This window comes from Eimeria maxima, genomic scaffold (genome assembly GCF_000499605.1).
Source record: "Eimeria maxima Weybridge genomic scaffold, Emw_scaff157, whole genome shotgun sequence".
In the NCBI taxonomy this organism is placed as follows: Eukaryota; Apicomplexa; class Conoidasida; order Eucoccidiorida; family Eimeriidae; genus Eimeria; species Eimeria maxima.
Genome location: NW_013564505.1, coordinates 1 through 27,211, shown reverse-complemented (window position 1 = coordinate 27,211; position 27,211 = coordinate 1). Strand labels below are relative to the sequence as shown.

General features: G+C 49.2%; 3 protein-coding genes across 3 annotated transcripts; 1 reads left to right on the top strand and 2 right to left on the bottom strand.

The window, feature by feature from the left end:
• Positions 1-3,992: 3,992 nt before the first annotated feature.
• Positions 3,993-6,861, top strand: EMWEY_00018470 (hypothetical protein, conserved; the record flags this gene model as incomplete). Its single annotated transcript, XM_013480058.1, has 5 exons — positions 3,993-4,452; positions 4,638-5,450; positions 5,570-6,366; positions 6,485-6,557; positions 6,800-6,861. 5 exons carry the CDS (start codon positions 3,993-3,995, stop codon positions 6,859-6,861), a joined length of 2,205 nt encoding a protein of 734 aa, XP_013335512.1.
• A 3,263-nt stretch (positions 6,862-10,124) lies between these two features.
• On the bottom strand, positions 10,125-13,815 carry EMWEY_00018460 (DEAD/DEAH box helicase, putative; the record flags this gene model as incomplete). Its single annotated transcript, XM_013480057.1, has 10 exons — positions 10,125-10,295; positions 10,441-10,726; positions 10,864-11,095; positions 11,287-11,447; positions 11,546-11,670; positions 11,903-12,057; positions 12,409-12,541; positions 12,747-13,025; positions 13,173-13,306; positions 13,428-13,815. 10 exons carry the CDS (start codon positions 13,813-13,815, stop codon positions 10,125-10,127), a joined length of 2,064 nt encoding a protein of 687 aa, XP_013335511.1.
• A 5,609-nt stretch (positions 13,816-19,424) lies between these two features.
• EMWEY_00018450 (p60 katanin, putative) lies at positions 19,425-23,680 on the bottom strand (the record flags this gene model as incomplete). Its single annotated transcript, XM_013480056.1, has 11 exons — positions 19,425-19,470; positions 19,608-19,723; positions 19,883-20,063; positions 20,444-20,697; positions 20,805-20,929; positions 21,055-21,201; positions 21,391-21,476; positions 22,241-22,317; positions 22,921-22,980; positions 23,288-23,452; positions 23,564-23,680. The coding sequence occupies 11 exons, from the start codon at positions 23,678-23,680 to the stop codon at positions 19,425-19,427; spliced, it is 1,374 nt and encodes a 457-aa protein (XP_013335510.1).
• Between the last annotated feature and the right edge of the window lie 3,531 nt (positions 23,681-27,211).

Genomic DNA, 27,211 nt, shown 5'->3' with positions numbered 1-27,211 from the left:
GGGAATATGGGTAGTTAAAGGATGTAGTTAGGAAGCCAGGCACTACGAGATAAGGAGGCACAGCTTAGGACGGCTGCGCACTACAACAGCCATGCAGCAAATTGACTGCTCGCATATGAGTCATACAAATTTTCGACTTCGTCTAGGAATCGGCAAATACTAGCACGTTAATGCAAGATGGTTCCTTCGGGCGTACTCGTAGCTTTCTGACATGGGAGTGTCTAACTGTAGCATCTTCTTCCTGTTCGGGGTACGTGTATTTAGGGCTGATTACAGGCACTATTAAATGATGTCTAAGTGTTAATGCCTGTGTGTAAATGCTACTTTGGCACTCTCTCACGGGGGTTCGCCTCGCCTACCTGCGCTGCATCACACAACGTGAGGCCCCTTAAAACTCAATTGCACCCATATGTACCCCTGTGCTCATTGTGCCTGAAGACTAAATGTATGCCAGTTGATTCGTGAGATTGTGGGCTGAGAGGCTTTCGACAAACTGCAGCTCACGACGTCGAGCAGCGCATTGCGCAGCTGCAAACACCACTCCCACAACTTGGTATTCAATTGCATGAAGCACCTTGAAGAAAAGACAACCTTGATACTACCGCTAAAGTCTTTGTAAAACGTTTATCTATCTCAGCGTATGTAACTCGAGCATGTGCCCAATGGCAGCGGATGGCTTGGCGCCCCGTTGTACTAGAGCAGTGCATGATCCACGGCCTATCCAGTTGGATGTGGTCTTACCGAGCACACATGGTTGAGAATACGAGGGCAGTGAAGAAGTTCCTTACTTCTGTGGAAGTGTGCATTTGCCTTCGCAATGCCCATCAGGAGCTGCAGTTGTATTAGTGGCGTAGTTTGCATTCCAGTTGGATCCGCGACGATGGCTACTATCTAAAACCAGGTGTATCACGTTTCAGGCTACACCCAGAAAACTCAAAGCCTCCTGGAGTGCTTTGGAAAGTCAACTTATTCTCCTCTCCAAACGGAAGCAGGCTATGGCAGAAATGAGATAACTTCCACAAAGGTTGTTCTACGCTGAATGAAGAATATGCACTGCAGTTTGGCTACAAGAGGTTGGGAGTATCCGTAGGGAATATCATAGACTCAACCAGTTAACCACTGGTCCCCTCAAAAAACGCGGGGCAGTGATAAGTGTAAAAGTGGTTACAGCCTTCACCTGAATATCCTCAGGCTGTAATAGTGGTCAGGAGTTGTTCCAAACACCGGCTGCCAATAGGACTCCGTATCAGAAGCCAAGGGGAGGAAGTGCAACATTACCCACTCGAAACATTGTAGCAATCGCTACAATTTGTTTTTGCGTTCGGCAGTCGACACGATGGTGGAGAACAGTATAGAGCACAAGAGAGCTACTGGATGAGTGAAACTCCACTCGGTGTAGTGCAGACTAAATGAGATTTCAAATCATTAATGTAGCGATCGCTCTCAGGATAGGTGACTGCTTCACCGGTTCAGACATGACGGCGACAGAGCTATTTAGATCAAAACTATCAACGACATGGCCAGTGATGCACTTTCCCGACGTCCCACAGTTCAGGCAACCAATTTCGGGACTGAGCTCATCTAAGATGACTATCGGCTCCCTTCTGGGTTCCGGCTTTCGTGCTCATTAGATATCTACATCGTGCGCTGCGCCTTCCAAGCTCGGTGTGTGACGAATCTTTAAGCAGGTCACACCTGAGACACATTGTAATGCCTGTGCACCACAACTTCCCCCCTTCTCAGACTAAGTCGGTTAGCCGTATGAAATTTACCATTTGAGACCTGACAACTACCAATATATTATAGTTTACCATTACCCTCGTTCCAATTGTGTGCAGCAAGACCTAAAATACTAAACTATGGAAGAGCATAGCATACTGTTCTCCTGTATTAGAAACACTGATCACAGCGGAAAAACGGGAAACATGAAACAGCACACTGGGTGTTTTCGCACCCTCCACCCCTCCTTCACAACACGAAAAACTAACAACGCGCCAGGCAGCCCGTAGGCACAAATCGAAACTGGCACAAGGGCTGTGTGATACTCGTCAGGGCACTTGGACGGCTGCCCTGCTGGGATCTTCTGGCGCAGTCCCCTAGTGTGGCCCCTCTTTTTCGTTCCTGCATATGACAGAGCTACCGTCGGCTTACCCCACGTCTAATTCATGTGGGTCCGCAACTGATCTTACTGAAGATACCACTCCCCTCTATGAGCGGTCGAAGAAACAAGGCTGAATGCAACTTCACATGGTGCAGGACCCTTCGTGAATTCTCCCGTGGAACGTTCCCGTCCGCCTCACGTCGTCGATCTCATGACGACCCTTATGCGCATCTGCTCGCCAGTGACCTACATAACATACACGTTTCTGAAGGTTGGCGCGCCTCTACTTGTAAACGATCAACTTTCTCCTGACTAATGAAACACTTAGAGGCCTCCGTGTCCAAGAATACCAGGCTCCCAGCCACATCTACCTTCGAAAATGCGGTAGTGCCCCAACCGCACCATACTCCGCACATATCAAACAGCCTCACCAGCCTCTCGGGACCATGGCTTCTTCACACCCTCGTCAATCGGGCTAGGGGGCTCTCCTGCCCCTTCTGTGTCCCTTTCGCAGAGCTCTTGTTCTGCTGTTTGCGTCTCCTCCACTTCGTCCCCAATGAACTCTACATCAGGCTGCACGCCTGTGTTCTGTGGGGCCTCCCCAGAGTTCAGAGTCGGAAGCGTCTTCCATTACGGATCAGCTCTCACGTATCTCAGTAGAATCACAAAGGCTCGTCACGCCTTCGTCCCTAGCTCTTCAGATGTGCTGCGGCAGATTCCCATTAACCATTCCACTATAGAATGGTGGGGAGAGTGGGATCAACTTTTAAAAAAGAGGTCACTGGGATAAAAATTCAATTTCCGGGAACAGCCCCCAAATGTAGTGCGGAGCCGTCCTAAGCTATGCCTCCTTATCTCGTAGTGCCTGGCTTCCTAACTACATCCTTTAACTACCCATATTCCCAGAAGTTAATAATTAAATTTCCAAAACATGTTCGAGTATCCATTATAAACAAGGGAAGATCCACAGAATAATCGAAGTGACTGACAGGAATAATCTGAGCTGAACCCCGGTCTTCACTGGGGATCAGTGCCCGACCTATAAAATAGCGGGGAAATATTAAAGCAGCGACAACACAGCCAGCTGCTAGACCTACAAAGCTGCTATCCACATAAAAATGCCATATTCACTGACATAATAGTTTTTATTTCTTTTCCATTTATCAGATCTCTAGAAGTCATATCTGGAACCCAAAGTAGTGTCTAAGCAGTGCATTACACGGCAGGCTTGGATAACTGGCTCACTAACCCTATTAAGCTATTACTCTATCTAATGGTATCCAATTCCCTAGAACATTTAGTAGCACTAATTCCTTTTCGTAGGTAATAATGTCATAATCCCAAAAATATATAATATTTATTCCCTTTACAATCCTAAAGCCGCTGGAGGTCACACCTGAGACACATTGTAGTGCCTGTGCACTACACCGGCTACACTCAAAGTTCAGAGCTGGGGATGGCGCATGCGCTGAACTTCCCTTTCAACTGTTGCAACTTTCTAACCTCTTGCATCAGCATTACTCTGGCAACCTTTTCCGTTCTGGATTCTTCTTGTTTTGCAGTATTGTACGGTGGAACCACGACCCCCACAAGGCATACGCATACGTGTTGAGGTCTCAGGGATGCATGTGACGCAGCTGGAAGTTTCACCATGCCTAAGATCTGAAAACAAGAGCAGGCCTTGGGTAAGCTCTCAAACGTTTGAAAATTGTGGCCCAACAGCCCTTCGGCTTTTGCGCAGAAGGTCAGTCCGTGCGTCGCTGTGTTTTAGTGTGGTCGAGGCGGGCTAGCACTTCAAGCAGGGTAAACTGAGCTATATTGCTTCTTCTTTTTGTGAACTTCGCGATATCTGCGCTGCTCCATAAGGACCGTTACTCTTTTATTGGCGAGAATGGCGGTACTGCCTCTCCAGCGGGCGGTGCGTGCAGGGGTAGCCGCGTGTCTTCTGCAGCTTGCCCTTCTTGTAAGCTCGATGCCAGCTGCTTTTGCGGCTGAGGGATCGTCAGAGCCAATCCCAGCTGATACTCAAGGGGAAGAATCTCCATTGGGAGAATCACAGCCGCGACTACCCCACGGCAACACTTTTCAAGTGGTAGAAGACATAGAGGGCATGGATGGAGAAGCCAGCGCAGAGTGGTTGAGCATGCAGGCTCACCTGCCTTTGCTTAAGCTGGCACTGCCGGCCACGTACATGAGTACACTGACCGACGTCAACTTGCCAAGATATGCAGGAAAAGTAGAAGCGCAAGACTTGGGCGTCATGGATCAGTTAATAGACGGAGTCCGCTTACTAGATGTCCGGCTCTGGAGGAGTGAAAAGGAGACAGACCCGACGTCAGCCTGGTTTACAGGTTTGTGTGCGCAGAACGGAGTACCATAAACTACGTGTGCACCACAGGATGCATGCAGCCTTGCAGTAGTTGGTTTCTTTTGCGGAGCGGCGCCCTTTTAGTGTAGACTTATGCCTCCTCTTTGCAGAGGGACGCCCGGAACTATGGCCAGAGATATTTATTGCACTGTGGTTGTTTGTCTGCAGAGGTCCCATGGAGGCTCTATGAAGATGGCGAAATACTTAAAAATGTTGCTAATGGCAAATCTCCTGCATCCTTCACTCAGACAGAACTTGAGGCCCTTGAAGTTCACAGTCGGACTAATGTAGTGGAGGGTCTGTTCAAGCCAGTTTTGCAATTCTTACGCAAGTCCCCGAGTGAAGTCGTGGTCGTCGTGTTTTCAGCAGTAAATGGTAACACACACACTCAACGCAATATGGTCGCTAAGGGTTCCGAGCTCGCTGAGTCGCTTGCGCATGCGGAGGAGCAGCTAAAGGCATTCTTGCATAGTGGCCAGCCGTACAGCGACAACGCCCACGAGGCGAACTCCCCAACTACAGATGGGGCTTCTTCTGTGGTCCGAGTAGGGCCACACTCAGCTTACCATAGTCCCTGGCTCGACAGCTTTGTAAAGAAGGGTGTGTCTTTCAAGCACTTCGCGGAAATCACCGAGCTTATAGATACACACTGGGGGCCACTGTTGCCTCACCACACGGATACGTTTGTAGACGCAGATAACAAGGATCAGAGTATGACGGACAGTGTCGCGGATGTTCAGTCCTTCAGGGTGTGGCAGCGTAGCCAAGGAATTGCGCTCCTTGGGAAGCCGATATCAGAGCTTCTCGACGCAAAAGTGAGGCTAATTCTGCTCGTTGACGATCCATTGTTCGCGTGGTTCATTACAACTAGGTCACGCTCCTCGGTGCTGGCCCTGGTGAAGGCGGATCATTTGTATGATGTATCTTACATGTCCGAGTCGCATTCTGCTCCGTGCGCATCCCCACATACCGCGCGAACTGGTGAGCCACAGTTGAGGTATTTAGGCCTGGATTCGCACTGTAGAGGTGTCCGTGGAACATCCCGTGAGGAGCGGGGATTTGGAAGCACTCGTTTGGTCCCCTATGGTGTTGCCTCCCAGGAGAATCTTCGGAAAGTCGCGACAGCAGCTGGCCAGCTTGTCGTAGTTGGTGCGCGTTAGTTGGCTCCAAGGAGTGTACATCATGGTCATGGAAGCCAACTGGTACGGACCAAAGAATGTCGCCTGTGAGGAGTCGTCGAGAAGGTGACCTCAGCAGCATCTGGGACGAGAGAGTGGATGAAGAACCGGGAAGGTGCGAACTCTTCACTAGGGCACCGGTTGAGCTCTCATTTGAAGCTATCACTCAAGGAGTGGATTGCCCGAATGACGACCTTATGACGTCAGAGCTCCCATGGGACCATATGGTCGTTATGGGGGATTTACTGCTTTCCGTTTTGCCGGTTGTTAAGATATCGGCAAACTCTCGTCGCCGCAACATGCGAGGAATGGGGACTGTGAGTTTTGGATTTGATTCCCGAGTGTCTATGCTAACCACGGGGTCTCCAAGCGGCCACGAAGAGAAGTATGGCATTTCGCAGAGGCTTATCCGCGTCTTGTTTGCCCCACCAACGCCTCAAGTTCGCATAGAGGCATCGCAAAGGACTGCCTACAGCAGCAAGGGCGATACTGTGAGGCGATTCAATGCATCGCTTGCGGATTTCGTGCTAGCGCTGCTTTTGCGTTATCATATCCTGGAGAGGAACCATGTGACGAGTAGGCCGGTTAACGCCATTCAGATAGCGAAATACCGCCGTATAAGGAGTCGCTTGGAGCCATTCGCTTCCGCTAGTTTCTTCCAGCACATGACGATCCTAAACCCTTCGGCGGCCATAAACCCCCACCTATTGGCCTTTCCGGTAAGCCGCCTACTTCCTGTATGTGTGGTAGCAGTCTAAGTACGTCTCTGTTTCTTTGTGCAGATGGGAACTGGGTAATTGTTGCAGCAGTGTTTGGATGTGCTTGGACTTGCCGCAGGAGGAAAGCTACGGTGTTCCGTTCAAGGATTCCAGGGTCACAGTAACTACCCATACTTTTCCTCCACCTCATGGTGGGGCCTCCGTGACGATGTGGTTGTGCTTCATCGGGATAGTGACTGCGATATCTTTATGTGTCTTCATTTCTACGCTTTGGTGCGCATGCCATCCGGGAGGTCTCTTGAGGAAAGTGTGCCACCGCCGGGCGACGGCAGCGGGCCCATCGGTTGCTTCAGGAGGTGTGGTCAGCTTATCAAACGTTTCCTCATCATCTGGTGCCGCTGCGTGAGCCCCTATGGGGTTTGTTTCTGCGCAGTGCTCGAATTGCTCGTTGACAGTTTTTCATGTGTGCCCCGAGGAACGCATTGGTTGCGTTGACGGCATTTCATGTGTGTCCTGGGAAGCAAATTGGCTTCATTGGCTGCTCGTAAGCTTCTTCAACGGAAGGCATCTGGACGGCGCCGCGTTTGCCTGGCGGTTGTTTAGGGGTCACCAGCGGTTTTTAAGTGTCTGTCGGGGCGAATGCGTATGATGCGGGGCTCAGCATTACGTTGCGGTGCGTCGGGCGCTTGTTGTGTCTACTGCACTACCCAGGCCAGTACGCACAAAGGCACTCGAATTCGAAGCTACCGTGCGTGAATCAATCACCTTTGTGGAGACGGAGCGGTTTGGCGCCACGAAGACGTGCCTGTGACGCAAGCACGATGCTACATGCATGTGCAGCAAAATGGCACAGATTAGGGTTGCAGCATGTATACGCCATGTTGGTCAAGTAGAGGTTAATTTTGCTGGGTTTCCAAGCGAGCAGAGGCGAGCAGCGGAATTTTCCGAGTTTTTTAGCGGGGGCTTGGCATTATGAAGGCTACAACAGGTGCTCCGATTCCGATGTATAAAATGGTTGTATACCGAAAGAGACACCCTGACTTCTGTTTTGCACAGAAGGTCATGCAGTTCAGGTGTCGACTACTTACTTTGCGAAGACGCCGTTGCTGTAGTCCTGCAGGCATCAGGTGCATAGCTCTCTGTGGAGGAACAGAGTTGCCTCTGCTACTTGTGCTGCCGTCAGGCTACATTGAAATGTGAAAGCGCTTCGTTACAGAGAAGGCAGGTCTCAGCGGAGGGTGAATGCTCGTATGCGCCGTCCCTGAAGTTGTTTTCTCGTTGCTTTCAACCCATTAGCAACGGTTTGAGCTTGAAACTGTTTTACGAATGTGGAAAAGCATTATTACAGCTTTCTTAGCTAGCCTAGGCTTGACTGCAACTGTGCACAGAAGCGTCTCAGGGGATGAATGAAGGCATCCGACGTCGGCACACTAGCCACCGGCTGTCAAGATGAAAATTAGCGTAGGTTAGATTGCCTGGATGCTTGGGATATGGTTGCGCTGAATGCATACAAAGCTGTTTGCATCCAGTATTGTGGTAATGCAGCCATTGCCAGTACTTCGGGGGAATAAGGCACTCTCGCAGCAGAGCAATGTAGAGCTCGTCAGCTACGAGCGCACGTAGAGGTCTACAAGCTGTAGCTTCTATATGGCACTTTGGGGACGCGCTGTAATGAACTACACTAGGCTTGTATGGTGTATTTAATATTGGTAGGCGTTTTCAGTTAAGGGCCCACGACACACCTTTGCTGGTGGTGCCCACTGAACTCCTTCGCTTGCTGGCTCATCCAATATTCGCTGCTGATTGCACGATTAGTATTAAAACATCATGTAGATTTCAATTTGTGACTACGCCGCCATTTGCCGCAGCGTTTGACGGGTTGTGTCCCTGCGCAGTGGCTGCTAGGCGCACAGATGACGGCAATATACAGGTTGCTAGGAATAGCGAATACATCCTCTCTGTGGCCATGAAGCACTATGTTTGGCAAACACTTGTCTCGAAGGACCCAATATTAGTTACCCAATATGAGTTGCACCTACCTTAGGAGATTGGTAGACCTGATTGCACCCTCAATAAAGGTTTATTACTGCTTGCCGGGTGTCTACCGCATTTTCCTGTTTGAACCAGCTGCATGCCCACATGCACCGGCAGACGGATCAAGCTATGAATATCATGGGTTTCCTTGGTAATGGAATAAGAGCAGGCTACGCTGCCCACAAACGGCAAATGGGAAGAATTGGCGTAGAATTGGTAGAGCTCGGCATTCTGTGCAGCAGAGTAGGCGAATACAGCGTAGTCTCTACATAAAAATCAATAATAGGCTCTTTCCAATAAAATTATGTGATCGCGGCAGCTGCAATCTTGATTGAGGTTAGCATCTACGGAGTCGGCCGGGCCACCATCCGTGCGGTACTTTCCGTGCGACCGTTGCACCTACAGTCAAATGGACCACTGTCCATTAGCCTGGTTCCACCGGTAAATCACTTGTCTTGAGTTGTCGGGCAAAGTTGTTTTGGGAACTCGTGGAATATATGGAGAGAATGATGCGGGAACATGCACAACGGGGAAGGGCGATACCGTGGCGTCTGTGGGTCGCCGTTCTCTTTGCTGTAGCTCTGAACAACATGTGCGCCAACTGTTCAAGTAAGCAAACAGCAATCCTCCAGATCTCAAAGACTATACTGCATTTTTGCTCTACAGAGAGCTCCAATTTCCCCTCCATATGCACTAACTCCACAGTCACCCTCCCTAAAGATATTAGGTAATAGTGCATACTACAGGCCTTCGGCAACAACGTACTGACACGGAACCTCTGCAGACGCAAAGGAGGCGTATGCGGCCCGGTGACAAATGTCGTCAACAGCACAGAATAATACCCACTCCACCTGTAGAGTGCCGAATTCTAGTTCGTTCACCTGCACATCTGTGCTGAATCTACCCGTAAGAGCCCCTCAACTGCCTTTTCAGGTCTGCCTCCTTGGGCGTGCGGTGGGAAGGAAGGCTTCGTGAAGCAGTGTGGCAAGTGTGTAGGAGACAGTCAGTGCGAAGCAGGCTTATTTTGCTGCCCCACTTTAAGGGTTTGCATGCGCAGTCGGTCTGACAGATGCCACAAGCCATACAACGTGTGCAATAGCGCTTACAGAACGCGCAGGCCTGAATACGCAGACGAGGTTACTTGGGCAAGGGAGTGCGAGGGTCCGGGCCTCCTAGAGTGGATGACATGCCCATAACCTTTGGGCATAAATAGCACGCCATCTACCAAAAACGGTGGGTAAACGCAATAAGCTGAAGTGCCTCATGCAATATTTCAAACTTTTTGAAGCTACTGCTTCCTAGGAATTAAGACTCGCCCATGATAAGGGGACTGCTGTCGCACTGGGACATCCTGCACATTCGTATCTCAGTTAAGGGTATAAATTTACGGCGCCTTCAAGTTTAATATACTAGCTTGCAACTGCAAGACTCCATTGAACTAAAAAGTCTATCATGAAAATGCCAAGATGTATGGGAACTGAGGATTGAGTGACAGAAAGGAGGGTTTGCTTTTCCTCGTTTTTTGTGAGGTGGGATATGCAGCATCCTCTAGTACCCTCCGAAGTCAAATCGCCAGAAACTTTTCTCAAACACAGTATAAAATCCTTTACAAATGAATAAAAATGGGAACACCTGCTGCAAATATCCCTAAAGTAGCTCCGCACCAGCCAAATTTGTATTCATGGAACAGAATAGTCGTAAAACTTGAAGATAAGCCTGAAGCTTCACCACTCGCCACCATATTTTCCAGTGCCACCATAACGCGATCCTGACGTCAAATAGTCCTTGCCCGTAGAGCCCTGAGTCTGTCGCTTCTGGCTTTCCAGTTTGGGGCACTGCCCAATTCGATGACCCAAGCCCCCGCAATACGCGCATCCTCTCACACCTCCAATTTCCTGAGTGTAAGCCACGACACCGTTGCCTCCGAAGTAACTATCAGCCAAAGTTCAATACACGAAACTTGCAAACTCTGCAAAGAAATGTTAGATGCTGAGTTGTGTGAGGTTGGCACAATGAAGCCATGTAGGTTGATTTGCATACCTTAAGGTTCAACCCTCTGCTGTCCAAAGCATCGAGGAATGGAGGGATCCTCTGGCCTGCCTCGATCAAAAGCGCCTTGAGATCCAGAAGAACTGTTTCTTCAGAGTTTTTGTTTATAAAGGTTGTTGCCACACCCGTGCGCCCACATCGACCAGTGCGCCCAATCCTGTGAACGTAGTTTTCGATTTCCTTGGGCATGTCGAAGTTAATTACGTGCTGGATCGCTGGAAAGTCGAGCCCTTTTGAGGCCACGTCTGTTCCCACTAGCACGTCCTTTCGCCCCTCCCTGAAAGTGAGATTCCACCACGACAATGATTCACACAGAAGTGATTTCACTCTCGATTACACACCTTCAAGATTCCCCTCGGCCCTTAGGCGTGCGGAAGTAACACGTATGGCCAGCAACCGACGAAGTTAACGTACTTGAAAAGGCGAACAGCTTCGCTACGTTCTTCTTGGGCAAGACCTCCATGAATCGCAACGGCTTCGACACCCTTTAATAGCAGGTATTCCTGGATATCATCCACATCCTTCTTATTCTCGCAGAATACCAAAGCTGGAGGCTCTGTCTTTTGCAGACAATGCAGGAGGTACGGAAGCTTATTTTCTTGCTTAACATACTCTACTTCTTGAATAACATCCAAGTTTGCAGCGCCTAAACGCAAACAGAGCCGGTCCATTAAGCAGCAAGACGCACGCATGGCAACCCACGAACGGGGATGCCAATTGACTTACTGCTGGAAGTCATTCCAACAGGACTGTCTGGATATTCTGCCGGTGTTAATTATGCTCACCCAGAGGCATGCAAACTCATGCATGCATGTGTATGTAAGCACTCGTTCGTACCTGCTCTGCCGACGTTGACAACTATGGGGTCGACTAGCGCAGACTTCGCGAACTCCTGAATCTTTCGAGGCATGGTAGCAGAGAATAAAAGAGTCTGTCGTTGGTGGCCAAAGCAATCCAGCACATTTCTGACCTCCTCTTCAAAACCCATATCCACCATTCTGCGACGCACGTGGCAGGAGAAGCGAAGTGTACAACACTTACCCAGATTTTCTCTTAGACAGCCAGTAAGCTACACACATATGCAGGCACGTCTCACCTGTCTGCTTCATCGAATGCCAGATAGCGGCACTGGTTAAGCCCCATACGCCTCTTATTGAGCATATCCGTTAACCGTCCAGGAGTTGCAACCACACAATGCACTCCGTTACGTATATATGCAGCCTGAGAATCAGAAAATTCCAAGGGGAATACGCAGGATGGACAATCCTGGTGACACACCGGTCGGTATCAAGCCACCAGCTAAACAGCAGGGGCCCTATAGCACGCCACTCCGCAGAACCCGGCAACCCAGCAAGTGCAACGGGCCGGTTGCCGTATATTAGCCTCCCGAACTACGCAAGCGGGCATGAATTGCATGGGGGTGCTCCCCAACCACAAACTGGCACACACTTACCTGCTCTTGTGTACTAACTCCTCCAATCATACACAGACAGCGTAGCTGCGGATATCCACCTTCGTGAAGAGCAGTCGCAAAAAAGTTAACCACATCAGTGGTCTGGCTCGCTAGCTCCCGCGAAGGGCAAACCACCAGTCCCCAAGGGCCCTCTCCTGAATCAGAAGTGCACTCGTTAAGCTTGCACCAGCCTCCACCAAGAAAAAAACGTTCATGCCCACTACAAAGCATATAATGTTCTACCTGAGCTACGAGTAGCGTGCATACTAGGACAGACCGAGAGACCGTAGTCATGCAAGCACTGCATTGCCCGCTACAAGCAATAAGGATCAACCATCCACTGTGGTGCATGTCCCTACAGGATGGTCGGGCAGAAAAAGGCACCTCTGCAAGCGGTGTGAGCTTGCACTGCAGCCGCTAGCATGCATAGGCATACGGGATGCACGTGTGCTCCAAAGAAGAATTCACTCCATGTTCCAATGTATGACAGATCTGACGCATCTTACCAGGGATGTAAGGGGAGCGCATTTCTGATTCTAGAGCCCCCATAATCATAGGCAGAGTGAACACGAGGGTCTTCCCACTGCCAGTAAAGGCGATACCAATCAAATCCCGGCCTTGTAGCAGTGCAGGGATGCCCTGCAGTTTCGCAGTGACGCAGTATGGCAACTCTGATGTCCTTGGAGCGCACCAATCAATGCCGAATAGGAAGTTGGCTGTTCCGCTTTCTGCAGCTTCTCTTTCGGGACAGATAGGTCTTGTATGGTGGAATCCGCGCGTGTTTAACTTCTTTGCTACCAGTGGTCTGCTACTCCACGCTTTACCAAGCAATTGGCCACCTTACCTGCATCTGAATCTGGGTGGGTGCTGTGATATTCTTCTTTTTCAAAGCATCTAGAATCGGCTGGGGAAAGCACATGTCCTTGAAATTGCGGAAAGGCGGTGGCACATCTGTCCCATTTACGTCAACGAAGAAGCGCTCCCTGACCTCTTTCGCCTCTTCCTCTGTCATCTCACGGTATTTAGCAGGCATAGTCCATGAAGTGGCCATTCGCTTGGAATAGACAATACCCTTGGCACGCTCTCTGACGCCTTGCAAGGGCGCTCCTAGTGATTTCGACACCTGACAGGCCAAAGGAAGCAAGGATTTCCTACACAGCATGAAGCTGTGCTTCCACACCATGGACAACAATGCACCGCTGAATCAAAACGCTCATATTCCATAGAGTGATGGCAAGCCGACTGCAATGCAGGAATATATTCTCCGCACCTGTTCCAGAATGCGTTGTTCTTCCTCCTCGATTTCCTGCACAACATCCTTTTTGTTCCTTTCTGCTTCCTGCCGCAGCTTGCGGCTCGTCGCGAGCAGCGTTTTCCTAAAGTCAAGACGGGCTTTTGACATGGCTGTAGAGGATAAGACAGTGCATATATAAGGAAGCATGCAGTGCCCAAATGTTTCGCCGATACTATCAGCAGAAGGCGAGCTAGAGCCATCTATAGACTTCAGCACCGTTTCACTGCTCACCTGCCTCCTTCTGCTTGGCTTCTTTCTGTTTTGCTTCTCCATCTTGATCAGATTCCACGAAGCCGGCCTCTTCTGTCTCCAAATGTACGTTGAGAGCCTGCAGCTGTTTTTTCAGAAGCTGCTCCCGTATTGCTTTGCGCTTTTTAAGTGGGACGTACTCCTTGGCATCTGCAGCCTCCGTTTCCTCCAACAGCTTCTCCAGCAAGGAAGCCTCCTCATCCGTATGTGTTCGGGTTCTCTTGCTTACACCTGCTTTGGCGGCAAAGGTGCCAGACCCTACTGCATCGGAGACATCTGTAGCATAGGGAAGGACATCTGCGTTCCCCGCACTGACTCCGTGAGGAGAGGTCAGACCAATCGGGGCACGGGAGTCCTCTTCGAGCCCCATTGCAGGAGACACCGTGGCACGGTACAAACAAATACGTCCCTCGAGGCTTTACTGGAAGAGAAATGGGAGGTAGGCTTCGACTGTGGAACCGATGGCCAAGAGTTTCGATAGCTACGGCGTCGCCTGCATGTTGCCGTTTCGTGTCATCTCTCGCAGCAGCTGCTTCATGCACCAGCATGAAGGAACTGTAGAAACCACTTAATACCACATAATCATGTGACTGTGGAGGGGAAAACTTTCAAAAGGCAGGCAAACTGCTGCGATTTCTTCCGTCATTCGAATTGAAAATTGAGCCTTCCGCACGTTTTCCAGTGATCCCAGCAACGAATGTAGTGCACAGGCACTACAATGTGGCTCTGGCGTGATCTCTAGTGGCGCAGTGGCCATAAAGAGAATGATTATCACATTGGAAACTAAGAAAGGGAATTAATACTGCAAAATGTTCTAAGCAGCGAGTACCGTAGATGGAGCCATAGGTTAGTAGGATTACCCCCGCCAGCAGCCACTATCGGCAGTGTAGCGTACTACCTCGTCACTAGTTGGGTACCAGGTAGGCTCCTTTAGAGATCTAATTGGATAGGACATAGAATTATTACTATATAGGAGTATTATGTATATAAATACGGCTCTTGGAGACGGCAGTTATAGGTAGGGATCCTGACTGTCTCGTCGCTGTTGATATCCCCCCCCGTCATCCTTTAGGTTGGGTACTGAGCCATGACCGAGGTCAATTCAGAACACAGTTCTACTATTCCTGGGAACTTCCCTTGTTTATAATAGAGGCTCAAATATGTTTTGGTAATTTAAGTATTGACCGCGGAGTAATTGGATGTAGTTAGGAAGCCAGACGCTATGTGTACATTTACTGTAAGAGGTGAGATGTTCTAGTCCCGTCACCCTCCATAGTGGGGCTTTCGGCATCCCGCAGTGGGGATGTAGTTACCAGTCACTGCTACAAACGCAATGATTATACGCACTCAGGAGGCCTATTAGTACTCCACATTTACCCTCAATAAACAGCAGTTGAATGCTTCTATGCACCCAGACGGTGCACGTAGGCTGTTGCTTATGCTACCGCCTACTGTAGCAGCATCAACGATGTTGGCGCATTGACCCATACTCGGTCCTATTAGGTGAACGGTTCGCAAGCAAAATTTCCCAAATATTTACCATGTCTGTTCATAGAGTCGCTAAGGGTCGTTGGTTATCGTATGTAGGACTGTCGTGCACCTTGATACGCAGCAGGATGCGTTGCAACTCATGGCAGACTCCTCCTGCGCTGCAGCTCCAGGCACTTGAACTTTTGCTCTCAAAACCCCTGGAGACTGGGGAGGGCGGTTAGTAGTTCACAATGGACCTCGGATATCCAGAATCCCATTCCAAAACTGTGTGCAGTATCCTGAAAGGAACCGTAGAGGGGAGCGCTTCAGCTTTGTATAGATTTTCCACTGCAGCTTGAGGCTGTTTTTCTTGCGAGCAACAGCCTCAAGCTGCAAACTCCACCCTGGACCTTGGCAGAGGGAAATATGATGTGTTCTAAAGTGGAATTTAGTTAATTCCAGAGTCAATAGGAGGCGTATACCGCTTAGCCTACGTTGAGGAAGGAGTGTGACGAGGGTCCTCGTAGCACAGCGTATCCATGGGCTACGACAAGCCGCAGTGGGGCCATGTGCTAGGCAACAGTACTCCCTAATCACAGCTTATCTCAATATCCGGCCTCCAGGAACCCTGCACGGTGCGCGTCAAGTGCCTGGAGCTGCCGAAGGGGTGGATGTCTGGTACGATTTACGATGCACCTTGCTACAGGGTTGCAACACAGGTCAACAATCTTATTGAAGAAGAATTTCAAGCTGCCAAGAAGCCAGGTGAGTAAGGTAAGCAAAGCTTTTGTAAAAGCATATGACCTGCTTTTCCTGCATCCAAACATATTGCGAGCACCGGCACAAACGCTTGGACAAGCGCTTGGAGTAACGGACTAGGAGACAGCTTGCCAAGAATCGTGATGCACTTTGCTCTAGCCCACGCAAGAACTCAGCTCCGCATGCAAGCTCAACCAGGCATTCTTTGTTGTTGCTCTCACTAACATTGTCAGGATTGTTCGACAGGCTGCCTACTTGCGCGCAGGCTGCCTATTGAGCCCTGGTACACTATGTTGAGCCATCCTCACTTCTTCACGGAAAAACAACTTTGGTGGCCTCAAGAAAGCTCATGCAGCAAGAGTTACCGGTAAGCCTCTGCATTACGAAGTGGCTTTCCCATGGTGATCCCAAAGCCAACACTGAAATGGCAGCGCATGTTTCGGTGGTTCGTTACATGCTTATCCGTGGCAGAGACAGTAACCGGCAGAAACACGGAGCAGCGATGGACTGGTGGCTAGCGGCTATGTGATTTCTTTTATTTGAAACTCCAGATGTAGAATATAAAGGTAATACATGATTCTCACGTCAAATACCAACGTGAATGCGAATATGCAACAGGGTAATTTGACCTCCAGAGCGCCAGGGGCGCAGAGCGGCTAGCATGCATGCTTTGGCAAATTGCTTTGGCGTTGCAAGCAACTAATGGTGCCTGCCACGTGATGCGAGGAGAACGACTCCTATAAGCACAACAGCGGTTGCCAAAAGTAAGTGAAAATGCCGTATGCCCCGACCCGGGAAACTCTACAGGAAGAACATGAAGTCACTTTTAGCAAACTTGCTGTTGTTCGAAGTTTCAAGCCTAGTCCAGTGGGTTGGGCACGTTGGATGATTCTGTAGCTGGAATCGTTGGTCGAACCTTGGACAAATGTAAGCAGTTTTGAGAGGGATTATCCTAGCTGCCATCATTTCGCTTTCCTTCCTCTTTGCAGGTAGCGTGAGCACAGAGACGTAGGGGCCTGCAGACGATGCGCAGACGGCTTCTTGCAGCTCGTACAACCAAGGGTCTATGTGGGATGCAGACCTTACAGAATGCAAGTTTCAACTTGCCGTCTTGTGTGTCACGAACCCATTTCCCAGCTGCACGCAAATAGGGATAAGTGTAGCACTAAGCAAGGACGTCTAGGGGCTAAGCACGCAGATTTTAATATGTGTTGCCGCCACCGCACTCACGGATACGCGATCATATACACAAATTGCCAACACCCCCGAACAAAATCTGCTATCCATACGTGCGGGGTGAGGCTGGGGCGTATAATCTACTGGCTCTTTGGCGGGTACCACAAGACATCGCCGTCGATACTATAGTGCTTCACGCGTCGCCCATTGTTGAGCCGACAAATAATTGCCGCCGCACGAGTATAATGAAAGAGAAGGCATTTTGGAAAGAAAGTGATAATCGTCGAGCACGCCAACAGTCGGCGAATACAGTGCCTGGCTCTGCAGGCGTGAGTCAGCGACAACGGGGGTGATATTCCTGGCTTTGGCGTCGTGCTGTGTATACGCTGACGACACCAATGAACCACTGAGCAAACATATTATTTTTACCTTCCATCAGGCTCTTCGTTGTTTACCGGATACTTCTGTCCTCTATTCATGACTCTGTATGAGCAACACGCGAATCTTGGTGCTTCTTGTACTTGTTGGTCTGCTGAGAGGCCATCGCCCCAACTGCTACACCACTTTAATCCCCTTTTAGGAAGAAAGGTGTCTCAAAGTCTGGAAGTGCCTCTACAGGGGACCCCGTATGGCATGAGGCTACTGACGAGTAGTTTTCACTTTCTGCCCGAATTGGTTGTTCATCCTGTTAAGCTAAAACAGTTAGAGGGCCAGCAATGCGCGTGAACCCACGTATGGAGTTGCGGTAGCAGGGTATGAGGCCGATGACGTTCTTTATAAGGGTAGTAGCGCCCTCTGGGTGGTCTGTATCTTCGGAGGTTCTTGTTTTAGTTTTCCTTCTGCAGAGATGCTAAGCTCTAAGGATCTAGTCGGTTTCATGAAGCACACTCCTTGAAACAGTATGAGTATCAGACAACTGTCAGCTTTATGATGGAGTGCCAGCCCAAATGCTGTGCATAGGAGCGTCCTCCCTTCTTTCTTTAGTAGATGCAGGCATCGCACTCACTTCGGAACGTACGCTAACCACCTTGCAGCTTCTAACTGTTAACACAAACTCGAACATGTACAGACTTAGCGCCAAGAGGATGTTAGAGTGGGGCTGTCACCTCTCTCGGACTATCCACCGCACCGCACGAAGCTTTGATGCCGTGGCCTTTCTCTGACCACTTCGTTAGTTCGCATGGAGGCGATCCTCAATACGTTGGTTCCCCAGCATTTTACCTATGTTCAAACACCATCGAATCTCGAATTATGTGCCTTCGATTAATGTAAAAGAAGTAGGGACTTTTCTCATACGACTACCCATCTGCCTGAGTGCTGATTTCCGTGACTATTCATCCCTTTGTCGGCAGGGCTAGCAATCAAAACACCTATGCACGTAGGCTCAATATCCATATCGTTTCCACAGCAACTTTCTTCCTCCTCAATTGTGGAGTTAGGGGTTTCGTTGCTCCTCTCTTTGACGCCCAAATAGTTCATGATTTTGGTATTTTCGACTCTGTCACTTCATAGTACCTTCTGTTTGGCCAAGCCGCTTATGCATCTCCTTTCTTTGGGAGACAGCTCTCGACGTCTAATGGTCCTCAATATACGTTTTATCATCCCCTAAGTTCTCGCATATCTGCAGTAGCTTGCTTCTTTGCTCGCCTTGGAACGAACTAGCATCATCCTCATCTTGAAAGGCTTTCATATGCCGGATGCATTTCGAAAATGTGGTGCCTTTGCTGGGATGCTGGCCATTGCTTTGCCACGCCTCCTAGTAGCGTGTCTCCACTGCCCCTGCATCGCGGAAACCTTCGTACCTTCATACCGGGATGATCTGCAAAGGCATACACAGTATTCATGAATTATATTTGCTGGGAAAACATCTGCCTCTGGATAAGGCCCAGAAACTGGGCTTGTTGCAGCTCGGCAAGGCTCCCAGCAGTTGGTCACCTCCTCACCAGAGGGCAGATACTGATCAGTCGCCTTTGTAGAAAAGGGGAAAACGGCTAATTGATGGCAAAGGACTTCTGCATAGTTCTAGAAGACGCTTTTGTGTCTCCAGGTTGCACCCTGCTTTGATGGTGAGATTCGTTGGTCGCATCTGTCCCCGTGAACGATAAGCTGCATCGGTAGTCTTTGCTGCTATCCAAGGGACGTCGTGAGTTGCAGAGGAATCAAAACACTTAAAGAAGTAGTTCCGTACAAGTAGCTGGCTCCCCTTTCCAGTCTCCAGGCGTCCTGGGCACATCCTCCCAAGCCCCTGGAGCTGCAGGAGGAAAGTCGACCTGGCATGGGTTGCAGCGCACCTTGCTACAACTCACGGTGCAAACTAGCATCACGTGCCAGCACAACTCATCCGTAATTTTACAGCACGAACCAACGCTGTTCAGCACTGCTAAACGCTGGTGCAGCACTTCCAACTTCGTTTGGGCCGCCTACTTGCGTGCAGGTTGCCTGCTAGAGCCAAGTAAAGGTTCATGTGCCAACTTTGGCGACCCTCTTCTGAAACGCCCGACGAAAGTGGACAAGCAATACAACTGTAGCGACGATACGGGGCTCGCTTCTAGAGGGACGCAATGATTTAGCACACTAATCTCCCGCCTGAATACAGTTGCAATAAGGCTTTGGCACGATGCTGAATAGGCCAACCACAAATAAATTTTAAAGCATATTCTCTAAAGGCTGATGGGCTTGACTACAAGAACCAGCTTTCACCAATTTGTAGATTGCCTATCACTGTACAAGCTTACCATTCGTTAAGCACGAATTCACCTTGAGCCAAACGCTTTGTCCCACTCGATAAATTGAATCATAGCATCTTGGCTTACTGAAGGTCGTGTATTTTGGAGGGCTGAGTCGAATTCTGCTGTTCCTATTGATTGTTTACCCTGTAAAGCAGTAATACACATTTGTAGCAACAAGGCTAGCTCGGCACATGATGCAATGCACCGGGATTCATAAAAGTAGCACAATTCCTTCTAGATTCTCTACGCGTATTTCCGTGAAACAGCCTGTACAGAGGAAATGCAGGTGTTGCCTGCGCTCACAATGTTGCATTCTAGTACTTCCTGAGTAGCTTTGGGAGATAGTCCTCTCAGCAGACGACGAACAGGCTGCATGGCAGCTTCTCGGCACAGACTGCGGAGGTCAGCGCAGGAGAAACCGTCAGTGCGCCGAGCCACTTCCTCAAGATCCACGTTGGCGTCCAACTGCACGCATGTTAAGTTCCTATAAGTGCATGAATGCAAGCGGGGATGCCAGTCTAGGTGGCGTCGTTATGTATGCTGTGCCAAACATGTGTGCTATTGATTTCCCAAACCGCTCGCCTTTTGTTGCCCCAGCAAGTGTATTAGTAATTGCTTCCTAGCACAAAAATCAGGCAGCGGTATGAGGAGTCTCTTTTCGAGGCGACGCCGGAGGGCTTCATCGACGTTCCTTAAGCACATTTATTGACACCCCACGGGTTGCATTTCGACTGGAACAGCCACTTCCGGAATCGTGTTTCTATTTGACGAAACAGCTACACAGCTGCCGTGAAAGCCGCTATTCCTAAGGGAAAAGTCAAAACGTGCAGCATTCATTAGCATGTATCCCAAAGAAGTGTGTACCATGGAGCATTCGTAGCGGCAATGACGACGACATGGGGTGATCTGCGCATCTTTGGGCTGCCGAGCAACGTTGACGCTTCTGAGCTTTGAATGCAGGTGGAATTTCGTCTTTCTTGGTGGAGATTGTCTATCTGCTGTAGTAGCTCAGCCTTGAATCTTTTCGAGGCTTCGTGCTCATCTTGGCCTCCTCGCTTGCTGCAGAGTGCGTCGGCCTCGTCGAAGAACAAAACACTTGGAGCGCGTGCACGTGCCACCTGAACAGATGTTCAGCCCTTTGTGTGCCATGGCGAGTTTTGTCTCTATACTCTGCTGGGTACCGTGTACGAGACACTCATGTTGGACGCTAGTGAAAGCTCCTCACTGTGAATAGGGCGCGTAACAGCTTCTCCGATTCTCCACGCCACTTCGACGTAAGCGTTGCCGGCGAACAGCGAAATAAGCTAATTCCAGGTGTCGACGCTACAGCGTTAGCCAGCATGGTTTTGCCTGCGTAGGCATTTTTCATTTTCAAGGCACCTTGCCCGATATGGTAGCAGAATCTCACTAGCTGTGATTTAACGGTAGGACCGAAGGTTGCAACCCCTGTGCTTCCGGAACAGCCTACTGCATACCTGTCCCAGGGGGACCAAAAAGCATTAGTCCTTTAGGTGGTTCCAGGAGGCCAGTGAGAACATTGGGCATTTGTAGGGGCAACAAGACCGTTTCCCGCAAAGCGTCCTTCGCAGACGAAAGGGCTACGATATCTTCAAAACTGATATCTGCGAAAACGTGTCGCTTCTAAATCCACAGTGGCTTTTTCAACAATTCTGCCTAGACACACTCCTGAATAGGATTGTACCGATCCTCTGCAACAAATGTACGTATGCCCTAGTCTGAGTAAAATTGAGTAAGGACAAAGAGACCATCCTGATGCGGTTGCATGAGCAGAGCGTAGCATGCTAGCTAACCTGGAGTGGGCCACAGAAGCTCGTTCTCTATGAGCTGTACAAGGTCGTCAGCGTGTTCCTCAGAGACTACGACGTCGTCTTCTATCCTGAAGAAGGGCACTTGCAAAGCGATCAGCAAATGCTCAGTTCCCACATATATTAACAACGTGCCCCACGTACACGGCTCCCGAAATTGTTAACGGCCTATGGTGCACCTCGATGTCTTGCAGTGCTTTTTTGTTGCACCTCATCGGCGAAAAACGTTGCCGTTCAAAAGAGGACAGGGAAGGCTGTCCGCCCAAACCTGCACAAGCAAACTGAAATTATTTATCTCAATATTTGCTACTAAATATTCAGATGCCCTGGGAGGAAGCAGCCGGTTTTGAATTTATTGTAGGGTTTTCCATTGCAAACGATGATTTGAAAGAAAATGTTTTGCTGGGATATATTTGTGTGAGATATTACAAAGCATATCTCATTCTATGATGCTCTACTTGTGCCTTGCCTGCATCGTGTTTTGCGTCGAATTTCCAAATCCTGAAGCTTTTGACTAGAACACGTGTCATTCCGTATACACCAATCCCAACTTGATTGCTGTAGAGGTTCGTACTGAGTGGGATAAACGACTGGCTCCGGTAAAGCTTGACGCCCTGCCCCAGGCAGTTATTTGCAACCCATATGCTGCCAAGAAGCAGTGCATACGTATGCCAACTTGTATCGAACAAACTCTCCAGCGGTGGGCCTAGCTGTTTTCCTCCCGACAGGAAGCGGCTAAGTGTACATTCCAGGAAGTTCCACGACGACAGATGCAAGCAGATGCATGCGAAAAGCTCAACAATGGCTCTGGATGTTCTTGTGAATTTTGGAATACCTTATGGAGTCAGAGGCGTAGTGCACGGCAACGCGAATCCACGCGTGAGGATACAAGTGGTCTACTCCTTCTGCAACCTGCAGTTAATCACCAGTACGTCAAGTGCAACTTTCTACTGAAACAAAGGGGTTTTAGTGGGGGAACAGCAGAGAAGAATGCAACAGGCATCCAACCCCGAACTGTCGACACTTAAAATACAGTGATAGCGAACCATTAGTGATCGGGGTGCTAGCCCTGGAACGAGACTCTCTACCCTAACGCTCCTGTGGATTCAAGAGCAAACAGCAGACAGTGGAAAACAACCGCCAACGGGTTAAGTTAATCTTTCATATGCCTGCCGCTTCTCCGTGGCCAGCAACAGCGATAGCATAAAACACGAAGCTGCAATTGAAAGAATTTTTCAAACTGTAGACTGTTTTTGTACTTATACCATCGGGAGAATTCAAATTTGCTAGTGCTCATAACCAGTACAAGTAATCTAGAAAGGGAGAAAAGTCCTTAGAAGTGCAGTGAACACCTGGCGGAGGTGTTGAGTTGAAGGGAGCAAAAATCGCAGAGGCCACTAACATCACCTGCCTGAACGCGTAAGTCACACAACTCATCTATCGGAGACCGAAATTGCAAGTGAATTCATTCGACGTATGTAGTATCTTTGTGTAATTTCTAAAGGCTATTCGCACCTTAGCCATGTCAAGCAGAATACAGACTGCTTGGCCGTCAAATGCACCGCCCGGCGAAACCTGCGACGAACTCAGAAACTGTGCTCGTTGACTATGTATTCAAAGAAAGTCATGACTGGCGTCTCTAAACACTTTGTTTCTGCACCCTCAACTACTCATTTCACGAAGCTTAATCTATTGGGATAGCGTTAACGGCCATTTGGTTTTTTCTATCCTATAAAACCTTCAATCCTACTCACCCCTCCTGCTGGCACTCCCCAACTTGTATTGCAGTGTATGTACAGTTTTGTTCAGGAGCTCGAAGAAGTGCTTACCGACTTACCAAGCTATGCTGCTATTTTGAAGGCTACCCTTTCGGCAAACTCACTTTAAATACTGTTTCCACTGTGTAGACTCCGCCTTGCAGCACAACCTGTTCTTCTTTGGTGCCTTCGTAGCTGGCAATGCAGAAGCCGGCCGTACACCCATCAACCGCTAGGTAACCGTTGGGGCTTGGCACAACTCTCAGTCTTCCACGTTCCGTGAGCTTCCTCTGCAAAAGCATAGTCATGCTTCACTTGTGCAGTGCAAGAATGCCCGGCAGTACTCCCACATCAGTTTTATATCCGATGTTGCGCAGAAGTAGCACACAAAAGTCTCTTACCCATCCTACGCCGTGTCCCCACCGCTCTTGCGTCCGTAGGTTTTCCCCAGTCTTTATGTTAGGCTTCGCCAGCGTGCTACCTGGCAAAATATCCTGGGTAAGTGAATTTGTTCCCATGGCAACAAAAGATGCAGCCTTGACAGCGCATGGACAAGGCACGCCTCGGTGTGTGGTGTTTCTCCTGCTGGACTGCTCGGTATACTTCCGCCCTATACGGGTCATCCCCGCAAGGTCCTTCTCCCTCTGTTGTATTACTCTTTCCATTGCAACGGGGACCGCTGTACGAGTGTGGACTGTGAACTCCTGCTGAAAACCATTCACCAAAGTCCCAACCGAAAGGTGGAGCTGCCCCTTTCTATTCTTGCCCGTGTAACTTCAACGCGCTGTGCAGCGAATAGAATACATTTGCTGATACTCCCCCTAAACGCACTCAAAGCCATGTAGGTTAAAAGACAATGAGTATATTCTTTTGTATACAGTGTCCTGTTATCCTCCCGTATACATCCTTAAACGATGGAGGCATGTACAGTGTAGGTGAAGGGTGCAGTGCTCCCTGCTTATTCCTTCTATAGCCCATTCTCTGAATTGATTTACTTTGCATTCCAGGGAAAAGGCTAATTGAAAACTCCAATTGTTTTCTCCACGTTGAATGAAAGAAAAGGAAACCTGTATTCAAGCTCTTCTCATGTACTTTTACTCGATGACGAAGGCAAAATGGAAATCTTGGAATATACAATATTTCTATCCGCTCAAAATACCTTGAACAACTAGGCAGAGCTACTGAGTTATTCTATTCTCCAGCCTGCATTAGTGAGCGACGTATATCTTCAGCTCTTCTAAATGGAGCGGCAATTCTAGTTCCAGACAAAAAGCATCATAGCTATTTCCCCATCACACGGATTGGACATTGTCAGTCAATCCCACTGACTACAAGGAACCTTTACACACGCTTTCTTCAAGAACATCCGTAACCGGCAGAATGCAGGAGAGGATCACCAGCGGATCACGTTGATACTCCTCGCATCCCATAACTAAGATGGCACCCTGCAACTCATATATGCTTGCAACTACTTATGCAACAGTTTTAATATTTGCCAGTCCATTTTGGTTAGAGCAAAATTCAGACTAAATTTATTACCTAAACCTGGGGCTGCATGCACAGACAGCCCTATTAGTCAGGCTAGGATATTTAACACAACGGCCAAGGAGCTATGACCTCGTAGTGGGTCTACAATTGCAAAACGCTCAAGGTATCCAGAGGTATTGTGAGCCAGAAAGACGCAAAAGTTCCATGCGTAGTTCAGGGTACTGTTTGAAGCTCTTGTATTCCGCTGAAATAGCCTATTCACCATTGGCTAATGCGATAGCACCTGTCACACTTACATCGACTGTATGGAGGAATCAATCTTCTCTAATGTAACTTGCATTTGCAGTGGTAAACTTTGCTCCTCTTAAAGTTAGAGCACCTCTTTTGCCGAGCTCCAAAGCAATGACCGATTCTCCTGTTGTCAGCAAGCGTCTTCGAGACCCTCATGACGCGTTCTCGCCTACCCACCCAAAGGCTCCCCACGGAATGAAGTAAATACACCATAATCATGCTGTCTCCTCAGGGGTTCCTGCTCTGACGGATCAATACTAAGGACAAAGTTTGTTAACCGAGCACCGCACCCTCCTGGGATGCCTGCAAACTTATCGATGCACGAAACAAAATAGGGTGGCAAAAAGGTTAAACTGTACAGGAATACTCTGGTCCAACCGTCTTCTTAGCACTTGCTGTCGGGCGTTGGCCAGCAATGAGTTGATACAAGAACTGCAGGAGGATTGCATGAAGAAATAAGCCACCTTACTGTCAGTGCATGCACAGACGGGCGTGTACAGCTTGCCAGGGGAGGAGTGGGGGCAGTTGCAGTATAGTCTGTTTGATACCAGCGCGTCGGTCTGATATCCTCACATGACACAAAGTAAACCTACGGATGTTTAGGGTTGTGCCATGGTGAATTGCTCCAACGCAAAAGCTGCATTTCATGTAATAAGACCCACTTCTGAAATGCGCTCACATGCCGACCATCGTCTCCATCGTGCCATACGTGGGAACGTGTCGACCGCGCCAGTCAGGGGACTGGAAATTTGCACGATGTCGCCGTAGCGTCAGACGTCTGGACAACTTTGCAGCTAGCTCGGAGTTTCCCTAGCAGCACCTGACCATTAATACTACCTTGGATAGGTACACAGTTAAGTTGAAGAGGATCTTCGGTTGCTACTGTTACCATTTCGGCGCCATCATTGCTCTGCACGTTGCATGGGGGTGTCAGTTTATCCCTAATCTTTGCGCTTTTTCGCCTGGCGGCTCTTCTCCAAATTTCTCCAGCAACGTGGTTATTTTTATGCGTCTGCAATCTGGAGTTGTTTTGCCCTGCCATATGCAAAAGAAGCCGATGTGACCCGTAACCGGATTTCTGAATGCCGAGTTCCCCGTCTGCTGGAGCTTTTCGCTATTAGCCCCTTTCTGGGTGAGGCTGGTATTCACCGCCCGAACATCCGCCTGCTCAATAGCTGGTTCATTTCCAAACCAGTCTTTTGCGAGGACGCCCGATGTGGCTCTTTTCCTCTTTTTTATGCGTAACTACTTCATCATCTCGACAAGGTCAACCAATTTACTGCTTAGCTCCCTCTCCTCTGCCCAGCAGGTTCCCGCTTCGGTTGCTGGTTGCCTATCTCCGGGGGATAGCCATGTTATTAACCGTTGGTGCCGAACTTCTGAGTCCACTGTCGAGTTTATTTTCACCAGTGATTTAGACATCTAGATACACCGCCCTATGAATAGTGGCCCTTAAATAAGTTTCCTCACCACTGCCATTGCCCGCTTCGTTGCTGTCCTTTTCCTACTTGTCATCCCATCGCATCGAACAGAAGCGATGCCAATACTAAATGTAAACGTTTCCTGTCTCTCTGGGCCTATATTTGCACCTGCAACTTGCAACATGCGCTTGGTGGATGTGGAAATATAGTTCTAGATGACCGATAAATTCCTCCACTGCCCCCGTATCACAGCGACAGTCTTATCTTGAAGGGCAACGGAAGTGGAGCGATGCTTCATGAAGCGCGTTACCCGTAATGACATTTCCATTTTGGAAATGACCATACCCACAGCTTATCAATGCGCTTGCAGCGGACCTTTTTGACAACACATAGACTCTAGCTGTTCTACGCCATTATGATCCGGGCCAGAACGGCCACTGGTGAAGAGCCTAAAGTTTCAGTGGTGCCTGTTGAATATCTCCAGAGTCCTGCAACTGAATGAGAGCCTAAAGGGTCAGTTTAATGAAGAAATAGTCATGCAGCCTTTCCGAATACGAACAGCCGGTTATGTGTGTCAGCTGGAGCCTGTATGCTTAAATGCTACATTGCCAGTTTGCGTCGATGGTTCCACATAATATCCCCTACGTACTGTTTGACGGACGCAACTCAAGCCACAGGCTCTTAAAACAATTTGAGTTATGTGCATTTGCAAGCTTCCAGGACAAAGGGGGACAAACGTTGTCCAAGCCTTCAGCATGCACAAAAGCAGCATTAGGGAGCCCTTCGGCCTCCACGTCAGCAGAAGGCCGAGTTGCAAAAAGAAAGTGGTTGGAGCCATCCTCCCACCTG